General features: G+C 47.4%; 1 protein-coding gene, 1 non-coding gene and 1 pseudogene across 2 annotated transcripts in view; 2 read left to right on the top strand and 1 right to left on the bottom strand.

The window, feature by feature from the left end:
- The first annotated feature begins 45 nt into the window (after window positions 1-45).
- LOC144218133 (annexin A7 pseudogene) lies at window positions 46-1,769 on the top strand (annotated as a pseudogene).
- A 2,694-nt stretch (window positions 1,770-4,463) lies between these two features.
- ALDH2 (aldehyde dehydrogenase 2 family member) overlaps window positions 4,464-21,509 on the bottom strand; it is a 27,517-nt gene continuing 10,471 nt past the window's right edge. The window contains exons 3-13 of the mRNA XM_077747914.1: window positions 21,048-21,188; window positions 19,908-19,987; window positions 17,382-17,493; window positions 16,799-16,927; window positions 16,241-16,354; window positions 14,457-14,559; window positions 13,682-13,866; window positions 9,931-10,095; window positions 8,687-8,844; window positions 7,215-7,329; window positions 4,464-4,902 (exon numbers count right to left, since the gene is read on the bottom strand). Of these exons, the coding sequence (XP_077604040.1) occupies window positions 4,870-4,902; window positions 7,215-7,329; window positions 8,687-8,844; window positions 9,931-10,095; window positions 13,682-13,866; window positions 14,457-14,559; window positions 16,241-16,354; window positions 16,799-16,927; window positions 17,382-17,493; window positions 19,908-19,987; window positions 21,048-21,188 (1,335 nt within the window). The 3' untranslated portion in view covers window positions 4,464-4,869. The remainder of the gene's footprint in view (window positions 4,903-7,214; window positions 7,330-8,686; window positions 8,845-9,930; window positions 10,096-13,681; window positions 13,867-14,456; window positions 14,560-16,240; window positions 16,355-16,798; window positions 16,928-17,381; window positions 17,494-19,907; window positions 19,988-21,047; window positions 21,189-21,509) is intronic.
- On the top strand, window positions 10,392-10,496 carry LOC144218225 (U6 spliceosomal RNA). Its single transcript, XR_013331085.1, has one exon. It is a non-coding gene; the product is annotated as a U6 spliceosomal RNA (small nuclear RNA).

The raw sequence follows: 21,509 nt of genomic DNA, 5'->3' as shown, positions 1-21,509 counted from the left end.
TTTTTCGAACTTGCTCTTTAATAATTAAGAACTCACACTCTGGGACGCTGCTTCCCCCGGTCAGAATGTCATACCCAGGCTACCCCCCAACAGGCTACCCACCTTTCCCTGGATATCCTCCTGCAGGTCAGGAGTCAACTTTTCCCCCTCCGGGTCAGTATCCTTATCCTACTGGCTTTCCTCCAGTGGGAGGAGGTGCCTACCCACCAGCCCCAAGTAGTGGCTATCCTGGGGCGGGGGGCTACCCTGCCCCTGCAGGATATCCGGCCCCTGGAGGCTATCCCGGTGCCCCACCACCAGGGGGAGCTCCATCCTATCCTGGAGTTCCTGCAGGCCAAGGATTTGGAGCCCCCCCAGGTGGAGCAGGCTTCTCTGGCTATCCACAGCCACCCTCACAGCCTTACGGTGGTGGCCCAGCACAGGTCCCACTACCTGGTGGCTTTCCTGGAGGACAGATGCCTTCTCAGTATCCTGGAGGACAAAGCCCTTACCCAAGTCAGCCTGCTGCAATGACTCAGGGAACTCAAGGTTCAGTCCAACCAGCTGCCAACTTTGAGGCCATGAGAGATGCAGAAATTCTTCGGAAAGCGATGAAGGGTTTTGGGACAGACGAGCAGGCGATTGTGAGTGTTGTGGCCAACCGTTCCAATGATCAGAGGCAAAAAATTAAAGCAGCTTTTAAGACCATGTATGGCAAGGATTTAATCAAAGATCTCAAATCAGAGCTAAGTGGAAATATGGAAGAACTAATCCTTGCCCTATTCATGCCACCTACATATTATGATGCCTGGAGTTTACGGAATGCAATGAAGGGAGCAGGAACTCAGGAACGTGTATTGATTGAAATTTTGTGCACAAGAACAAATCAGGAAATTCGAGAAATTGTCAGATGTTATCAATCAGAATTTGGACGAGACCTTGAAAAGGACGTTAGATCAGATACATCAGGACATTTTGAACGTTTACTTGTATCCATGTGCCAGGGAAATCGTGATGAGAACCAGAATGTTAATCACCAGTTGGCTCAGGAAGATGCTCAACATCTCTATCAAGCTGGTGAGGGGAGACTGGGGACAGATGAATCTTGCTTTAACATGATTCTTGCCACAAGAAGCTTTCCTCAGCTAAAAGCTACGATGGAGGCTTATTCCAGGGTGGCTAATCGTGACTTGATAAGTAGTGTTGCCCGTGAATTTTCCGGAAATGTTGAAAGTGGTTTGAAGACCACCTTGCAGTGTGCCCTGAACCGCTCTGCCTTCTTTGCTGAGAGGCTCTACTATTCTATGAAAGGTGCCAGCACAGATGACTCTACCCTGGTCAGGATTGTGGTCACTTGAAGTGAGATTGATCTTGTAGAAATAAAACATGTTCAAACAGATGTATCAGAAGACCCTGAGCACAATGATTGCAAGTGACACAAGTGGCGATTACCGAAGGCTTCTGCTGGCCATTGTGGGCCAGTAGGAGGGATTTTTAAATAAATGAAGCTCTTCACAGCATATCCTTCAAAGCAGTGGCTGATCTGTATGCAGCAATATCAACCATCACCAAACCAAAAGAGCTTTATACTAAGGGTTGTGCCAGGGTATTGTGCTTGGTTTGCACATATGGCTATTGCCTTAATTCCAATGTTATTTTGTTCTCTAATACAATCAGTATGAAGCCATATCACAATGATGTAGTAATAACGAATGTCTGTAAGGCATAATTCTCACTGTTCTTATTCTAATCAAGATCCCAAATTAAATAAAAATCACAGCAGTCTCTAATTCTGTGTAGTAATGCTGAATAAAAAAAAGTTGCTGGAAAAAAAAAAAAAAAGAACTCACACTCTGAAGTGACCTGTAGATTTACGCGGATGATTTCTAGCTGGTCAAAACAAAACGCTCATGGTTACTTCTTTCTTGCTCTGGAAAACATGACCCAGTTTTGTATCTAACCTAGCAACCTTGCTCGCAAATCCCTTTACTAAAATGCCCACCAACAGCCAGTTCCTCAAGTGAGTTTTGAACCTCCTTCATCTTAACTTGTTCCCTCTCTAATTAATGAGTAAAGTTCTGACCTATGTTCATTTTATATTTGTTCAAGAGTCGTGTTTTCAACTTTTAAAAATCAGACTTTCACGTGCCTTTATTATAACATAGGGTAAATATTGAGAAGGGAGTGGTGGGGCGCCTGGGCAGCTCAGTCGGTTAAGTGTCCGACTTTGGCTCAGGTCAGATCTCACGGTTCATGGGTTTGAGCCCCGCATCGGGCTCTGTGCTGACAGCTCAGAGCCTGGAGCCTGTTTCAGATTCTGTGTCTCCCTCTCTCTCTGCCTGTCCCCTACTCATGCTCTGTCTCTGTCTCAAAAATAAATAATCTATAAAAAAAATTTAAAAAAAAAGAGAAGGGAGTGGTACTCCCACTTCTATAAGGCAGTAAATTATAAGGAAATAACCCAGGCTCAACCCTTCAGGAACTGAATCCTTGCCAAGAAGCCTGAAAATACATAAAGCAGTGTGAGCAGCCTCTAGGCAGCTTTCTCCATTGCCTGCAGTCAGCAGGGGCCCTCCCTGTCCTTCCATGACCTTCCATGATGTCTTTACCTTATCACTGTCATTGCATCCGGCACGGCACGTATACTGTATTCTGATCATCTCTTCTGAGTCTTTCCTCACCAGATCCTGAGCCTCTGGAAGTAGAAGTGTGTCTTATTCACGTTTGCATCACCAATAGTTAGCACTCTGTAACCTCCTGATAAATGTTTATAACTGACGACGTTTAGTGTGAAGGGTCTGGATCTTTTCCTCTGCTTAGGCCGAGCATCCCCCTTTCACACTCTGAGAACACCCTCTTCCTACCACGTCCCTGTGTTTAACGCCACCGTCCGGGTAGATGGAGCACACTTGCCGTGAGGGCAGGGACAGGCACTTCCCTGGACCCACCTATCCCAGCGCAACGTACGCGGCCCTCAGCCTGGGAGGCCGCAGAGCAGGATGGGAGATCAGGGTGGGCTCTGAGCTTTGCCCTTCACTGATAAGTTCCTGGGTTATAAGGCCACCGTTGCTGGTTAGCATCAAAGCTAAAATACAGAATCATTTTATTGACAGTGAACCCCATTTCATCTTGAAACAAGAAGTGGAAGATTACTGCCGACAGCCATAAAATCTTAGTCTCCTTGTGGCACGCTTATTTCAGGTATGGACAATTGTGGCATGATTAGATTTGTATCTGTGTGTGTGTAATCTAAATGATTAAGTTTACTTGTATTTTCTCATTTTCAATTTAGGGACATTGTTTTGCTTTCATCTTTTTAATAATGCCTTTGAATTATAGCAGTTGAAATCAGTTTTTTAATGTATGGCAATAAAGGTGTTTAATTTTTTTATCTAAATAAAAGTCGATTTAAAGAAAAGCATACATAATACAGGTATAAGCATATATGACAAAAATTACAAAGCACTATTCAAATAAGTCATATTAGGCTTTAGTGAATAGGGATAGTTTCCTAAGATGTGGCTCATCCTGAGTGAAATAAGCGAGGGGTCAGCCAGTGTGCTCCCCCATTCCCGACAGGGTCTGCAAAAACTACACAGAAGGTGTCTCTTCCTTAGGAGATGATCAAGCTTTTTCTCAAATTGTTAAAGTAATCTGTGACCCAAACATGATGACAAACTTCACAAACTACTACAACTTACTCAGATTTTTGCTCCCACTCAGTTGTTCACCAACAGATTCCTAATACATCAATCTTCGGATTCCTAATTTACTAATTACTAATTTGCCAGGTCCCATGAGTAAAGCAAGGCAGTGTTCTGGACAGGAGATTCACAGGGTCTGGTTATGGGAAACACAGACTTAAGATGAATAAATAGACATCTGGTTTCCAAATTAATCTCATGAAATTTGTCAGCATGAATCTGTCTCATTTAATCTGACCAAGTTTTTTACCTTAAAATACAGAGAACTAACCTTGAGTGTCAAATGTCTCTTTCCTGGCTTACCGCCCCCTCTCTGAGGGCACGGGCTCAGAGTCCTGTTTAGGTGACTTCCCTGGTGCCTAGCACAGGGCCTGCCACAGGCTGACAGGATGGAGATAAGAAACAAAGGGTATTGGGGCACCTGGGTGGCTCAGTCGGTTAAGTGTCTGACTTCAGCTCAGGTCATGATCTTGCAGACTGTGAGTTCGAGCCCCACATCAGGCTCTGTGCTGACAGCTCAGAGCCTGGAGCCTACAGCCTATTTCGGATTCTGTGTCTCCCTCTCTCTCTCTGCCCCTCCCCCACTCATGCTTTGTCCCAGAATGTCTCTCAAAAATGAATAAATGTTAAAAAAAAAAAAAGATCACAAAGGGTATTTACCCACAGTTGGGGGAAGGGCAGTAGTCGTGTATGGTATGACATACACACAGAGGGGACAATGTCCCTATGTGGTAGTATTTCCTTGGGTTACTGAGATGGACAAAGAGTTAACCACAAAGAGAAGAACAGCATTGTGTTTAATAAATCTGAGGCCAGAATACAAAGCAAAATGCTAGCTGTTGCTCTGACTTGTTAGTACAAGTGTAAAGAATGGCTTTTGATCCCCCGTTAAAGGCAAGTTACAGAAGTGTATCAGATGGACAGGACCAAACACTCAAATCTGGTTTTAAAAAATCATATTTGAAAGCTAGCAGTTTGTAGTTGCAGTTTAAAGGGCTTTCCATATACTCTTTGCCTCACACCCACCCCATTTATCAATTCAAATTCTGGGACTTTCTTGATCAAGAGATTTTCTGGGAGAATTTCTCTTTTGAGACTTTTAGTGTGCAAGGTCATTTTCTTGGTTTTGCTGCTGATGTCCGTGACCTCTCCACTGCTGGATGACTGGGGAAGCTGGCATAGTTCTTCAGGAGTTCTTCTGAGGCACTTTGATCGTGACCTGTAAGAGGGGTGCAGAGCAGCCATTAAAGCTTCACGCTTCCCTACAGTCTGTAAGCACTCTCAGCGGGGTGCGGCCCAAGGATGAGCACAAGGGTTTTCTTTACTTCTGACACCTTGATGGCCAACTGGCCAGTCCCAGGAACACAGCTAGGGCTACGTTCTGTGTGACATCACTCCCTGCCTCCCCTCCACCCAGTCATTTTTGACTGTCGCAGGGCAGAAGAGGGTGGGGCTGCTGTGGCATCCAGTAGGCGGAAGTCAGGAATGCTCAATGGGCATCCTACACTGCACAATACCCAACCCGAAGTGTGGGCAGTGCTGGGGGTGAGAGACCGCGATCTAGATCCATGCTCTGCTCCAAAAGAATCAAAATAAGGGGGGAAAAACACACAACTTGCAGGTGTCTCAATGTGTCAAGTAGAAAGATTCCAGGTTCAGCTGGATTTGGGGTTAAATCCCAGCTTTCTCCCCTCCTGGGCAAGTACTTCACCTCTGCGTGCCCTGCTTCCTCAGCTGTCAGATGGGATAATGGTGTCTCTTTAAGACGTGGGGTTGTTGTGAGCACTGAATGAGATCATGTGCATGAGAAAGCCTAGCAGATTCCAGCACAAAGCAAGCACTCAATTAAATAAAAATGAGCTCAAAAGAAGACATTTTCTCAGCAGTCCCCCTTGCAAACCCGACTTCTGAAAAGTTTTTGAGCCTATTTTTGTTAGGACCATCACTTGAGTTCCCAAAGCTCAAAATACAGGAATCTTAATCATGAGCACGAAGCCCAGGGCCCGGCCCTGGGCTGAACCAGCTTTGCCTCCGTCAGCTGCAGCCCCTAACCCTCCCGCCATCAGTCCCTGCCACATCTTCAAAAGCTGCTTCCCATTCTTCCCAACAGCCCAGCACCCCAGGCCTCCGGAGCCAGTGGCTTCACTTGGATTCCAGCATGAACCACCTCAACTCAAGCCTCTTCTTGGGCTCTCCGCCCGACCTCCAGTCACTCCTCAGACACTGCAGCCCCCGGGTCTCAGTCCTAGCAGCCCCCACGCCACACCTAAATAATCCCATCACTGTTCTAAAGAATAGTTCTAGACCAAAGTCAGTAGGTTCAAATCTGGGTCTCACCTCTTGTGTATATGGCACCATTTTAAATAAACAAGGAAATGTGTTTATTTTATCCCAGTGAGCTTTGAGAACACAAATTGTGGCTCACCCTGAGTCCTAAACAAAGACCACTGCCTGCCTTTCTCACTCTGCGCCCCCTGGCTGGTTTGCTTGCCCCGAGCCTTCTCTTTCCCAGTCCTGGGAAAGCCCTACTCAGCCCATTTCTCTTTTCTTTAAATATCACTTGTGAGTTTATTTCCTGGTTAAACTGTAATTAGTGTCTACTGGAGAGAATATTATTTTCGCTTTTGTGCCTTTCCTGTTTTTTCCATGGTTATAAATACAGGTACCTGAATATATGCATGTATATATAGCCTTTAAATTGGGCTTATATTCCATGTATTACTTTGTATCCCACCTTTTCACTTTAAAGACTGGCGGTTTTCCATGTCTGATATCCTACAAAAGTGTTCTTAATGGCGACTTAGTACACCATGGTTTGGGTGTTCCATAATTTATTGGGCATTTAAGTTACATCTGACTTTTTCATCTTTGAGAGCTAATGCTGTGATGAATATTTAAGGATTAACACTTTCTTTGTACTTCTGATTAGCTCTTTAGGCTATATTCCTATCACTGACATTATGAAATCAAAGGATATTATTGGTAGTATTTATGGCCCTTGGTATCTAATGCCTCACAGCCTGATTCTCATCAAAGTCTCTCCCCACTGCTTTGGCCCAGAGGATCTTCCCTTCCTCTCAAGTCTTTTTTTTTTAATTTTTTTTTAATGTTTTATTTATTTCTGAGAGAGAGAGAGAGACAGCATGAGCAGGGGAGGGTCAGATAGAGAGGGAGATACGGAATCTGAAACAAGCTTCCAGCTCTGAGCTAACTGTCAGCACAGAGCCTGACGTGGGGCTCAAACCCATGAACCGTAAGATCATGACCTGAGCCAAAGTCAGACACTTAACCGACTGAGCCACCCAGGCGTCCCTCCTTCCTCTCAAGTCTTACAGAACTTGACATACAACAAAGCCTAGCAAAGACTACGTAGGCATAGTGGTGGCCAAGTCCCAAGTTATTTCTCACAAGACAGAGCAGAGACTGGGTCTTCACCCTCTTCTGTAGCTTCTGTGGCTTAAAACAAGACACTAGTAATAAGTGGAGATGGAGCCCAGCACAGGGGAGAGCTGGGAGGGCACCGATACTCACCGTTTTCACCTCCGTGTACGCCTGCAGCCCATACTCTCCCAGCTCCCGGCCGCTCCCCGACATCTTGTAGCCACCGAACGGGGACTGGGCCCCAAACACATCATAGCAGTTGACCCTATAATTTGAAACAGGATTTCAGAAGTAACTCTTGGGAGATATGTGTCCTGCCCCTCAGACCTCTTGAATTGCCCTAAAATATTATCAAGGAAACATGGATAGGTGGAACCACAGTAATAACCAGCCGCGTAGGAGCCAAAAACAAAGCACATGAAGTCAAGTCATACGTCATCGTCCTCTGTGACGTGGTCACAGATGAATGTGGTAACAGGGAGCTCCACATGATAGCTTCCCATTTTAATGAGTCATTTTTGCTAATTAGATACTAAGGTGTTTTTTTTTGCAGCTTTTAAAAGTTAAATTTTAATTGAATTTAAAATCACCACTTTAAGGTGTACAATTCAATGGGCGATAGCAGATTCACAGTGTTGTGTAACCATCACCTCTAATTCCAGAACATTTCTGTCACCCTAAAGAGAACCCTTTACCCAATAAGCAGTTATTTCCCCATCTCCCCCTCTTCCAGTCCCTGGAAGCTGTAATCTACTTTCTGTCTCTATGGAGGTGTCTGTTCTGGACATTTCACATAAATGGATTCCCACAGTATGTGGCCTTTTGTGTCTGGCTTCTTTCACTTAGTATCACATGCTCAGGGTTCATCTACGTTTATAGAACGTATCAGCACTTACTCCTTTTTATGACTGAATGATATTCCACCGTGTGGCTAGACATTTTATATATTTTATATATCCATTCATCAGCTGATGGACATTTAGGTTGCTTCCACCTTTTGAATATTGTCAATAATCTAGTATGAACATTCAGACACACTTTCTTGTGTAGATGTTTGCTTTTATTTGTCTTGGGTGTATGCCTAGGAGTAGAACTGCTGGGTCCTAGGCTGGCTCTTATGGTAATTCTACCTTCAGCTTGCTGAGGAGCTGCCAGACTGTCTTCCCTAATGGCTACAACATTTTACATTCCCACCAGCAAGATGTGAAGGTTCGAGTTTCTCCACAGCCTCACCAACACTTGGTATTTTCTGTTTGTTTGTTTGTTTGTTTTAAATAACATCCATTCTAGTGGGTGTGAAGTAGGTGCTAAGCTTTTAAGACCACTATTACATGGGTGCAGACACTCAGCTCTGATCTCCTGCTCTTGTTCAGCTGAGCAAGTAGCCCACAGTCATCCATCTGCTGGCCCAAGAACAAAACTGCATGGGCCTGTGTACTGGAGGGAAGTTTGATCTCCTAGAGGAGAGGGGATGGGAAATCTCTGTCCGCTATACCAGCCACCCTGACCCAGGAGGAACTGAGCCCAGCATCCCAAATTCTGGGATGTGAGCACTAAATTCCAGAAAACCCTGGCTTGGGGATCCCTGCCTGGGCTGTGAGGGGCTGCTGGGAGGCTCTTACCACACAGTGCCAGCCTGGAGGGCTTGGGACAGATAATTGGCCTTGTCCAAATCCTTGGTGAAGACAGCTGCAGCCAGCCCATACGTGGAATTGTTGGCTCTCCCAATCACTTCCTCTATGGTCTTGAACTTCAGGATCTGCATCACTGGCCCAAAGATCTGTGGTGAAAGAGTGTACAATGGGAAGGTGGGGCATGCATAGAAACCAGCTACACAGCTTTTCAGTACTGAGCAGACGATTGATCAAGCCCCCAGAGATACCCTAACAGTTCCAAAGGGAGACAACAGCTCCCAAGCTCAGGGAAACACGAAAGTAAGGAAGCTAATGGGGATTGGTTACCTTCTATACGCCAAGTGCTTAACACAGCTTATCTTATTTCTAAACAATGCTGCAAGGTAGGGGTTCCTGGCATGTGACATGTAGATTTAGTTTCAAAGGCGGGAGAGGAGTGCCAGGAGCTCAACATGGGGTGAGACTAGGTATCACGGGCTTCAGGCACTGGCAAAGCAGAGACACCCCCCCCAACCCTTCTGGAAAATTGATGTTTGAGATTTCAAAAAAAGCACCAAAGTAGTCATGATGGGAAAAGAGGGAGAACTCTGCTGGCCTTTCTTACCCTGATTTTGCATTTTAATATCACTTTATTTTGAATTCTGTATGAAAGGGGAAATATTTTCCCTGCATAAGGCTGCTAAGGGGCTTAATTGAGCTGAGGGAAGCGGAGCATGTGTGAACCCCATGAGGGCAGGGAACATGTCTTGGATACGGCTGGATTTCCAGGGTCTATAAACAGCTTGGCACATAGTAGGCGTTCAATAAATATCTGTGAAGCAGATGAATGAATGAGACAGAGCTGCTGCCCTGTGCTCAAAAATGAGTGCCCAGGGGGAGAACATTGGGAATTTAGCCATGTGGGTAAGTCACAGCCCTTTGGTCGAGTCCACTGTCCTGCTTATATGAAGATCATGAAAGGGCTGAACAAAATCAATCCTTGACTCCTGGCTCACAGGGACCAGAACAGTAAGGGCCTGGAGGCTATGCAAAGGAATTTGGAAGTTCTCCCCAGCAGTGCGTGGAGGTGGACGAGGAGAGTGAACAGATCACATGGAACTGTAAGCAATTTGTCTTAGGCATAGAGCCAGGATTTGGCCCAAAGCCAGCTGAAGGGTTGTGGTATGAAGATGGCAGACGTAAACATCGATTTCTCCTAAGAACACTCCCCGGAGTGCTGGCCCCATGCTAACCTCCTCCTTGGCGATGGTCATGCCGTCTTGCACATCTCCGAACACGGTGGGCTGGATGAAGTAGCCGCGGTCAGCAGCCGCCCCTCCACCACACAGCAGCTTCGCTCCCTCCTCCTTCCCAGACTTGATATAACCAAGGATCTTCTTAAAATGAGTTTCGTCCACCTGTGGGCAAAGAAGCCCGAAGTTTCAGAGATGCCAGAGCCAGACCTCTCCTAGCTTTAGGCTTCAAGCACACAGGCAGGGAGACAACTGAGCAAAGGGCCAAGCTTCAGAGTAAGAGGGCTCAGAGAGGGACTACAGAGGGCCAATAAACATAAGAAATGGTTCAACCAGCCTCATAGCCCTCAAAGAAAAGCATATCAAACCAGCCCATCTTTTATTTTCCAACTATGAGGTTAGAAAATGTAAATTTAAATAAAACTTAAATTCTAAGAATTTAAAATAGTAAGAAAATACTCGTGGCTTGCTTCAGAAACACATAGACTAAAACCGAAACAATACAGAGGACTAGCAACGTCCTGCATGAGGATGACGTTCAAATTCGTGAAGCATTCCGTATTTTTAAAAAAGGTAAGGGGCACCTGGGTGGCTCAGTCAGGTAAGCGTCCGACTTCAGCTCGGGTCATGATCTCAACGGGTTCGTGTGTTTGAGCCCCACCTTGGGTCCTGTGCTGACAGCTCAGAACCTGAAGCCTGCTTCGGATTCTGTGTCTCCCTCTCTCTCTGCCCCTCCTCCACTCACACTCTGTCTCTCAGAAATAAACATTAAAAATGTTTTAAATAAAATTTTTTAAAAAGTAAGAAAATACATTGATGGCAAGGGTATGTTACACACATTCTAATATGGATATGCTGTTAGAAGGATAATACAATGTCCCAGGTCAGTTATATCTCAATTTAAAAAGGGCTGTAACCTGGTACAGTTCTTTTGGCAGGTGGTTTATTAATACTAGTCAAAAAATTAAATGCTCATACCCTCTGACCCAGCTCTTTAACTTCTAAGAATTTATTCTACATGTCACATGGGACCTACACAAGGATATTCACTAGGGAGCACTTTGTAAAAGTGAAAAAATCCAGAAACAATTCTAAGTCTTCATCAGTAGAGGGGCTGGCTAAAACAATTCCTGTATGTGTATATAATATATATTGTGTTCTTGTTAATAGATCTGTGTGAGGCACCTGGCTGACTCCGGGGTTAGAGCACGAGGCTCTGGATCTTACAGTGTGGGGCCTACTTAAAAAAAATAGATCTGTGTGGGGCGCCTGGGTGGCTAAGTCAGTTAAGTGTCGGCCTTCAGCTCAGGTCATGATCTCACAGTTCATGGGTTCGAGCCCCACATTGGGCTCTGTGCTGACAGCTCAGAACCTGGAGCCTGCTTCAGATTCTGTGTCTCTCTCCCTCTCTGCCCCTTCCCCACTCTCTCTCTCTCTCTTTCTCTCTCTCCAAAAATAAAGAAACATTTAAAAAATTGTTTAAATAGATCTGTGAACTGACACAGAAGGCTAGTGAGTAGGGGGAAGCTTATAGAGTATTTTTTATACAGTCCTATTTTTGTTAAAACAAACATATAAAAATGTAACGGGGATTATCTATGGGGAAAGGACAAGGAAAGGGCCAAAGGGGTCTTATTTTTTCCTTTAAATACTTTTTATTAAAACTTCTATACAAGTTTGTATTACCCTACTAATTAGATAGCCACAAACTACACAGAAAAACGAGAGAGAAAAAGAGATGTTGGGATTCACAGCAGCACTATTCACAATAGCCGAAAAGTGGAAACAACCCAAGTATCCATCAGCAGATGAATAAAGGAAAAGTGATATGTCCATATAATGGTATATTAGTCAGCCATAAAGGAATAAGCTATCAAGTAACAAAAAGACATGGAGGAAACTTAAATGCACACTGTTTAAGTAAAAGAAGCCAATCTATAAAGGTTGTATACTCTATGATTCCAGCTGTAGGACATTCTGGAAAACACAAAACAGAGACAGTAAAAAGATGAGTGGCTTGCTAGAAATTTACCCAAGGGATACAAGAGTGCTGATGCATAGGAGCACACGTACCCCAGTGTTCATAGCAGCACTCTCCACAATAGCTAAAACATGGAAAGAGCCTAAGTGTCCATCAACGGACGANATAAAAAAAAAAAAATTTTTAAAAAAAAAAAAAAAAAAAAGAAAAAAATGAGTGGTTGCCTAGGGTTGAGGGTAGAGAAGGGATGGAGAGGTGGAGCACGGGAATTTTAGGGCACTGAAAACTATTCCGTATGATATTGGGTCTGTGGATACAGTCTTTCTACATCTGTCCACACCCAGAGAATGCAACACCAAGAGTGAACCCAAAGGAAAACTATGTTCTTTAGTTAACAGTAATATATCACATTGGCTCATTAATGACAACAAATGTACCACACTAGTGCGAGATGTCAGGAATCAGGGAAACCAGAGGGGTGGGCCGGGGGAGTGAAGAGTTATATGAGAATGCTGTACTTTCTACTCATGTTTCATAAACCTAAATGGCTCTAAAAAATTAAATCTATTCATAAAAAGGGGAAAAAAGGGGCTGCCTTGGCCAGCCCTGGAGCCTAGGGAGTGGACACCAGCAGCACACATCTTCAGGAGGATGCAGCCTGCAGAGGCTCCCGTGGGCCCCGAAAGTGGGTGCAGGGACCTGTGGGAGCCGGGAGCACCCCTGACCCTGTAGACTTCTCGCTTCTGGAGGAGGCCAGTGAGGGACCCTGTGGGGAGAGAGCCCAGGACAGGCTGGGTCTAAGGACAATGCTGGAAAAAGGCCCAGGGCATGAGAGGAAATGGTGGGCAGAGGCACTCTAATTTATTTGTTGTAATTATTACTGACTATAGTTTACTGATTAAAATGAATACATGTTCCTGGTTAAAATATATATATAATCAAATATATATATAATCAAATATAAAATATATATATAATGAAATATATACATAAAATGAAATAAAGTCCCTCTGCTACCCATGCCATGGCCCTCTGTCCCATTCCCCAGAGATAACCACGGTTAACAGATACCTGTGTGTCCTTCTGGTAGATGCATTTTTATGGATGGCCAAGGTACTCTTTTTTTTTTTAAGCGAGAGAGAAAATGAGAGCAAGGGAGGGGCAGAGAGACAGGGAGAAAGAGAATCCCAAACAGGCTCCACGCTGTCAGCACTGAGCCTGATGCGGGGCTTAATCTCATGAACCTGTGAGATCATGACCTGAGCCGAAATCAAGAGTCAGATACTTCATTGACTGAGCCACCCAGGCACCCCAGCATGCATTCCTTTTTACATGGACACTTCTAGTATTTATTATGTGTAAGTAATTTAAATATTGCTTTCCATTATTGATTTCCACTTCAAATTTTTTTTTAATGTTTTATTTATTTCTAGGAAAGAGAGAGAGAGAGAGAGCGTGAGCAGGGGAGGGTCAGAGAGAGGGAGTCAGACTCTGAAACAGGCTCTAGGCTCTGAGCTGGCAGTCAGCATAGAGCCCGACGCGGGGCTATTGATTTCCACTTCAAAGCCTGGCTGTGAGTCAGGAAAGGTGGTCATTATGGATGAGCAAACAGTGGCTCAGAGAGGGCATGCAGCTTCCCAAGGACACACAGCTGGTACATGGCAGAGCTGAGACTTGAAGCCAATGCTGCCTGCCTCTGAGTCTGAGACCTTTTCTGCTTCTCCAGGCTAGCTCTGGACACCCAGACCCACCTGGAGCAGCTGGGCTCACCTGTGGCCCCTGCTCGGTCTGGCTGTCAAAGGGGTTCCCAACTACACGAGACTTGGCCCGGGCGACGCTCCGCTCCACAAACTCAGCATAAACATCTTCTTGCACAAAGGTCCGGGAGCCCGCACAGCAGCACTGGCCCTGGTTGAAGAACAGGGCGAAGTGGGCCTGCTCCACGGCCCAGTTCACTGGGGAGGCAGAAAGGCAACCATGAGAAGAGACAGAGGACAAGCCTCGCCCCAGTGGGTGCCTACCCCCTTAACCGGTTCACGCCACCAACAAGACCCTGTGCCCAACGAGACAGACCTGAGCTCTCCCTTCCTGGGGTGTGGACACCCAGCACACAGACACGGAGAGAGGAGCAGTCGCAGCCCTCCGTGGTAACAGATGAGGGCGGAGTGAGGACTAACCCAGCCGGCCTACGGCAGTCAGGGAAGGCTCCCTCGGGGAAGGCAAATCATGGGGTGCCCAGATAGGACCAGGAAAAGGGAGGAGTTGGAGAAAGAGCAATCTGGTCCAGGAGAAAGTGTGCACTATCGTTGGGCAACAAAGTAGCCCAGCTCGGCTGGATGATGGAGCAAAGAGGAGAGAAGCCAGGGAGAGACCGGGTCATACAGGCTGGAGGGCCACGCTGCTGACTTTGACCTTCATCCTGAGGCCCGGGGGCCCAGAAACCGAGTCCAGTGGGTGCTGACACTCATAGAAGTGAAGTCCATACCACGGTATGGACAGCCAGTGGCTGCCTTCCCCCTTCACCTCCTCCCCCCAGAAGACTTACTGTCTGCATCTGACATGATGATATTGGGGCTCTTTCCCCCCAGCTCCAGGGTCACTCTCTTGAGGTTACTGCTCCCTGCAGCAATCTGGATTAGGTGGCCGACCTGTGGGGAAGCAGAGACCCACACAAGCTCCCAACAGCAGGAAAAAGGAACCACATGCTTTCTTGGACACAGGCCCGAGGACCCCACAACTTGAGAGAGCAGCTGGATTACAAGAGACCAGGAGAATTTTACCAAATCTCTTCACTGACCACTGCGGCCCCACCCCTCTGAGCTCCTAGGATGACAGTGACCATGACCACACAAGCAGAGTCACTACTGTGTGGCTTCTACATGCTGAGCACTGCCTACAAACCAGACACTGTACGAAGTGCTTTGTGCTCATAAGTTCAGTCCTTGCAGTGACCTCAAAGATAGACAGGACTCTTCCTTGATTTAGAAATGTGGGTGCTACGACTCAGAGTGGTCAAGTCACTTGCCCAAAGTCACACAGCTGGAAAAATGTAGCATTAGAATTCATACTCGGGCAGCGTGAACCCATCACCAGTTCGAACCACTATCCTGTCTCCTTCCCACAGTGTTGTGAGGGTGGTCCCCCAGCCCATGGCACGCTCTGTGAGGGCAAGGATGGGCTACTTCTCACCTCCTTACTCTCAGAGCCTGGCAGAAAGCCGCCCTGACTATTGGAATGAACACATGTATCTCTGTCAGGAAACCATCCCCTTTCAAGACTCTCAACGTCACCTTGAGGCATAAATGCAGAGGCACTAACAACACAAAGAACTCGGAGCGTGTGATGTTGGTCTCATTTCTGCCCTCCCGGCACCACCATCACTGCACAGACTGGATGTTTGAAGGTGTCTCTTCCTCAGGCGGAACTGTCTGAAGAGCACGTTCATTACATTATTCAGTGTGCCTTCTCCGAAGTCATGCGCGACGCCTCCCAAGAATTCAAGGAGAGGAAAAGTTCCTCTTTAGAAGGAATTCTGTCTCTGCTTCAACGGAGATGATGTGTGAGGAATCCCCTGACATCTTGCTTCTACAGGGCCTGGCACAGAACAGCATGATCCCCTGGCTCATTCATTCATTCACTTACTGGGCACTTGCTCTGAGCCAGACCTTCGCCGAACACTTGATAAACTTGATCTCACTGGCTCCCATCCTGGGAGGTGGGTGCCGTTCTTGTCTCCATTGTACAGATGAGACAGAGGCCTTGGGAGGCCAAGTGACTTGCCCACGATCACACAGATGGCAAGTACTACTGAAAAGTAAGACTCCGAAGCACTTACCTTCCCCACTACACCATACGTACGGTTTCTACCACCTAGATGTTGCCATCCTCATTTTAATGACAACAAACGGAGCCCTGAAGACATTCAGTGAATCACCCCATGTCACAATGGTGAAACTGGTATTGGAACTCCTGTCTTTTTGAAGCCCACGTTCTGTAACTGCCAGGGCAGTGCTGGTCAAGGAGCCTGACATAGCTGAGGGGCTCTGACCCTGGGCAGGCGGTCAGCTCTGGGCTTCACAAAGTCTAGATGGTCTCAGCCTCTTTATTGCACGCAGGATGCTGGCCCGAAACAGCATCCAGAGCATCAACCAACCCACAGAGGGCTCCACTCGGACCGTCACTGCCCTCACTCAAGCTACTCAGAGGCAGTCTTGGGTCCAGGACCCCCCATGCAGCACCCACAGGCTAATCTTCAATGCAGCATCCTTTGAGGACAGTAAGAACGTGGGCCAAATGTGCCTCATGCTTGAGATCCTGGTGATGCCTTACCTCAGTGGAGCCCGTGAAGGCTACTTTGTCCACATCCTGATGGGAGGCGATGGCAGCTCCAGCTGTGGGACCAAATCCAGGGATAATATTGACCACACCAGGGGGAAAGCCAGCCTGTGTGCAAACAGCCAGAGAAACTTGGAGTCATTCTCCTGCTTCCAAGGGTTTGGACAGAAGGACACACACCCCTCCCAGAGAGACTGAAGCAGCCTGCCTGGTACCCGGATGAGCCAGTCTTGTGGGGTGCTACTCAGGAATTCCAAATGGCACAACAGAGAACCTGCTTTTGGGGGTTCCCTGTGGCTGTTGCCTCTTCTTAGTGGCATTCTCCTAGAAAAATGTTCATTCTTCAAAGGAGTCTGGCAGTGAAGCTGTATTGTAGATAAAAGGTGAGAGGGGCCATTTTGGCTGATCTGTGATGAGGTGTGGGGAACTGGGGAGGGCTCGGTCCCTGCTCTACAAATACCTGTCCTCCTAAGAACCTCCTCCCCACCCCCCCGGCCAGGAGCAAGCCTGTACAAGGGCATTCAGAGGTCATGACAGACACAAACCACACACCTCCTTAATGAGGTTGGCCACATAGAGGGCGGTGAGTGGGGTCTGCTCAGCCACCTTCATCACAACCACGTTTCCAGTCGCCAGGGCTGGGCCCAGTTTCCAGGCTTGCATCAGGAGCGGGAAGTTCCACTGCAAGAAACAACAGCCACTCCTGGAACCTCAGCTGAGCGGCCAGTGAGAGCAGCAGCCCCGGCTGTAGAAGCGGCACCAGTGTCCCTGAGCCCATGGTGCCACCCCCACGACTTAACTGTGACTTCAAGGCAGGTGGACAAAGCAGATGGACGAGAACAGCAGCAACTCATGCTCATTAGAGCTTCTTCCATACTAGGCCCCATGCTAAGTCGTTGCATCATGTCCCCAGTGACACCCCAAGACAGTGCTGTGTTCCTTTCCACTTTTCAGACAAAGAAACCGAGTCTCTGGGGGATTTGCCATGATGACAACACTGGTTGGCTGTTTTATAGCCTGTGTTCTCGGCCACCATGCAGGCTGCCCTCTGATGTCACCCCGCTGACCCCCCACCACTGCATCTCAAGGCACTCCTCTTAAACCTTCATTTGTTTATTAGGAAGCTAGCACTCACCGGAATGATCTGCCCACACACCCCGACAGGTTCATGACGGGTATAGCTGAAGAAGTCCCCATCGATGGGAATGGTCTTCCCGTGGTACTTATCAGCCCAGCCAGCATAATAACTTTAAAAACAAATCCAAGCTTAATCAATGACTGTCAGGGACCCCTGTGAACCCTGGCAGAAAGAGAAGATTCAGGCCTAATTGAGTTTTTCTGGTAACCAAGAGCCCTTGCTCTTGGCTTATTTCCAGAAACACTTAACTAGCTTCGAGGGTCACAATAATCCACTCTGGGTAAGTAACCTCTAAACCTCAGAATCACCTGAGTTGCTTGTAAAAAAAACCACCACATTCCCGGCACCCACTTCCAACTTACTCAGTCTGGAGCTCTGAGGAGTCCCTGGAATCTGTATTTTTAAGAAATGAACCAGCCCAGGGGCGCCTGGGTGGCTCAGTCAGTTAAGCGTCCAACTTCGGCTCAGGTCATGATCTCACAGTTCATGTGTTCGAGCCCCGCGTCGGGCTCTGTGCTAACTGCCAGCTCAGAGCCTGGAGCCTGCTTCACATTCTGTGTCTCCCTCTCTCTTTGACCCTACCCTGCTCAGCTGTCTCTCTCTCTCAGAAATAAATAAAACATTAAAGAAAATTAAAAAAAAAAAAAGAAAGAAACCAGCCCAGCACCACGATTAGCATGTGAGAGGCACGGACCGGACCAAATCAGATAGAGAGGTGCAAACCTATCTAACAGCTGGCACTCCCTGCGTGCAGAGCCCCAAACTAAGGCCGAGGGAACAGCCACCAGAAATAAATCCTCAACTGGCCCAATCCCTTGGAAAGCTTACCACCTAGATGCACAGGGGACAGAAAAGCCCCGTAGATGAGAGCAGGTGAGAAAGGAGCAGCGCGTGTCCAGTACGTAATGGTTAAGTTTTCAGGACAGTAGGAAAAATGGGAGAAGCGGAAAGATGGTACGTGGGGTAAGAAAAAGACTTTTGAAATGAGAGTGGCTGCCAAGAGGAGTCTGAGCCCCAGGCTGCACTGGCTTTGAAGTCTGTGAATCTGGGGAGAAAGGCAGCAGGGAGTTGCTAGTCTATAAGAGGGAAGACACCACCGGCTCTCACACACACACACACACACACACACACACACACACCCCCACCCACCCATCTGTATTACATGTGTTTTCAGGCCTCGACACAGTTACTTAATCAGCACAAAGGCACATTCCTAAAATTCAGGAAGGCAGGGGGCTTTGCCCAAGCTTCACCAGGCTACTCTCTCTGGAGCACCCTTGCAGAGTGTTCTAATCATGGCACTTCTGTCATTCGGGGCTGGAAAATTCTTTGATGAACAGGCTGTGCTGTGACACTGGAGGATTTTTAGCAGCATCCCTGGCCTCTATGTGGTAGATGCCAGTAGCACCCTTACCCCCATGCTGTGACAACCAAAAATGTCACCAGATATTGCCAGCTATCGCCTGGGAAATGTGACTACCCTGGTTGAGAACACATCATGTTATACAACCCCCAGTTTTTTGCCACTGCTTCTTCCTCTCCACCTCTGTCCCCAGGGTCATAGGGGGAGCAGTCCTTATTTGCACAGTGATCTGTCCACCCGAAACACAACTGGTCAGATTCAAGGCCAGCCAATCAGGATGACATTTGGCCCCTGAATCTGGCATTAAGACTTTGGCACTTGGCAGGAATTCGGCGTTAGGACTAAGGGATTACAGTGTAGTCTGGTAGGATCACGCACTGCATACAGAAGCAAGCCCAGGTGTGGGCAGTCGGCTTCCAGCACACAGACTGGCCCTGATGGGAGGCCAGAGGTAATCAAGAGAAGGATGAAGCAAAAGGGCCAAGATGAGCCACGCTGACACTTAGCGACCTTCTGGATTCAAGACCTCAGACTCTCCAGAATGCCCGAGTTAGGCTGAGTGTCTGTTAGCTGCAGCCCAGAGGACACTCACAAAGCTCTTATCCCTCAGCCTGCATTTTTTGGTCATTAAGATGTTTGATTAAACTAAACCCAAAACCAGCAAGAAGGAAATAATAAAGACTAGAACAGAGACAGATAAAATGGAGAACAGGAAAACAACGGAGGGAATCAACAAAACCAAAAGTGGATTCTTTCAGGAGTCACCAAGTTGACAAAGCGTTCACTAGACTAAGAAAAAAGACAGAAGACACAAACAGCTGAAATCATAAATGAAAGCAGGGACATCACCACCGACCTTACCGACACAAAAGGGCTGTAAGAGAATATGTGAACAACTGTGACCAACAAACGAGATAACCTACATAAAACAGGCAAATTCCAACTAACGTACAAATTACCAAAACTGCCTCAAGAAGGAAGAGAACATGCTTAGGAGTAAATTAAATTTTGAAATCAAGGGATTTTCTCATAAGACAGAGTCTCATAGAACATGTTTCTCTAACTCCTGTGATCCTTTTATACGTTATTCTATTTCTGGCCCTCACAACACTTGCTGCCCTGTGGCAAAGCTGGAATGAACAGGAAGCCTGAGCCCATACCGGAGGCATTTGAGGACCATGTCCAAATCCACCAAGTAGGAGATGACGTAGGGCTTGCCATTATCCAGCGTCTCCAAGGCCTAAGAAGAGAGAGAACGATCAGCACAGACCTGCAGCCACAGGATTGCATCAGAGCATTCAACAGTCGGGGGAGCTCAGCATGGATCAGGGCCGATGGCCACTTTGTGCCATGGAATGCTGTGGCATTTCTGGCCCATCGCCTCTCCCTCTCCAAAGGCAGGAAAGTGAGGGGTGGGGCACCAGCTTCTCACAAGCACAGGTTTCCAGGCTCTGCTGTAAGCCACATCTGAACCTATGCTGGGACTAAGAGACAAACATGGGAACTGAGAGAGCAAAGCACCAGTGAATAATGATGCGAATCATCCATCACAAGACTTAAGAGTGCTAGATAGGGGAAGCCAGGCTGCCCAGCCCAGTCTGAGAAGCACCCTTTAGGGTGAAACCAGAAGGATACGCAGGCGGTAACTAGGCAAAGGGAAAGGTACAACTGATGACGAAGGGAAGAGCACCCCAAGCAGAGGAAATAGCACGTGCAGAGGCCTTCTTTGATGCCTCAAAGAAGCCTGGCAGTCAGGAAGCTGAGAGAAGGCTGGTGAGCTGAGCTGTGTGTGTGAGGGCCACAGTCCGGCATGAGTTGGGAGACGGAGTCAGACCCGGCAGAGCCTTGTGGACCATGTGAGAGAACAGGACTTTATCCTAAGGATACAGAGGATTCCATTGAAGGCTTAAGACCATGGTATAATTTGCCTTCTGGAAGGTTCACTCTGGCTGCTCTTTGCCGATTGGACTGGGGAGCGGCGAGGGTATTGCCTCCTGGTTTCTTCTGTTTCTGGCAGCCAGAAAGAAGGCCCACCATGCAGAGGGGCTGTGAGAGCAGTGTCCATCCCTGGGGGTCTTTGGGAAGGCTCCCCTCTCCCTCCCCCAGTCTCCTCCTTTTCAGCCATCGTAGGAGACACAGAGAGGCTGGTTGGTACAGGGGTGGTACAGGGGTGTATCCCAAAGGTGTCCAGCCTATGCCATTCTGACCAGTTACATGTCAGCAATGCAGCCCCCTTCCTGGCTGTCCATGGGGAGCCCATTCATCACATGGGATGAGAGAGGAGGGGGCTGAGAACTCACTGCCAGGTAGGTCCGGTCCCGCTCAATCAGATCGGCCAGGCGGTTCAGCAGGCGGCCCCTGTCGGACGCATCCATGCGGCGCCAGGGTGAGCCCAGCTGGAAGGCGGCCCGCGCAGCCTTCACTGCCCTGTCCACGTCTTCCTGGAAAACACCCAGCAAGGCAGCTCAGGCCTTCTCAGCAATAACTGCCTCCAATTACCACCTGCCCTGCTGCTAAACACCCCCCGCGGGGCTCCAGTCAATAGCTGTGTGGAAACGTGCCCCAAACAGTCCTTCCCCACCATGCAGGGCTCTGCCTGACAAGCTTCAGACTCTCCTTTCCAGGAGTCATGGAGGAGATGAGGATCCTCAGAGTTTCCGTTTCTGTATTTTCTTTTTTTATTTTTTAAGAGGGTATATGAATATTTTAACTTTGTGTCTTCATTTTTTTAAATTTTTTTTTTTTTTTTTTTTTTATTTTAG

Source organism: Crocuta crocuta, unplaced genomic scaffold (genome assembly GCF_008692635.1).
Source record: "Crocuta crocuta isolate KB4526 unplaced genomic scaffold, BGI_CrCroc_1.0 scaffold29, whole genome shotgun sequence".
Classification (NCBI taxonomy): Eukaryota; Metazoa; Chordata; class Mammalia; order Carnivora; family Hyaenidae; genus Crocuta; species Crocuta crocuta.
This window is presented reverse-complemented; position numbering and strand designations above follow the sequence as displayed.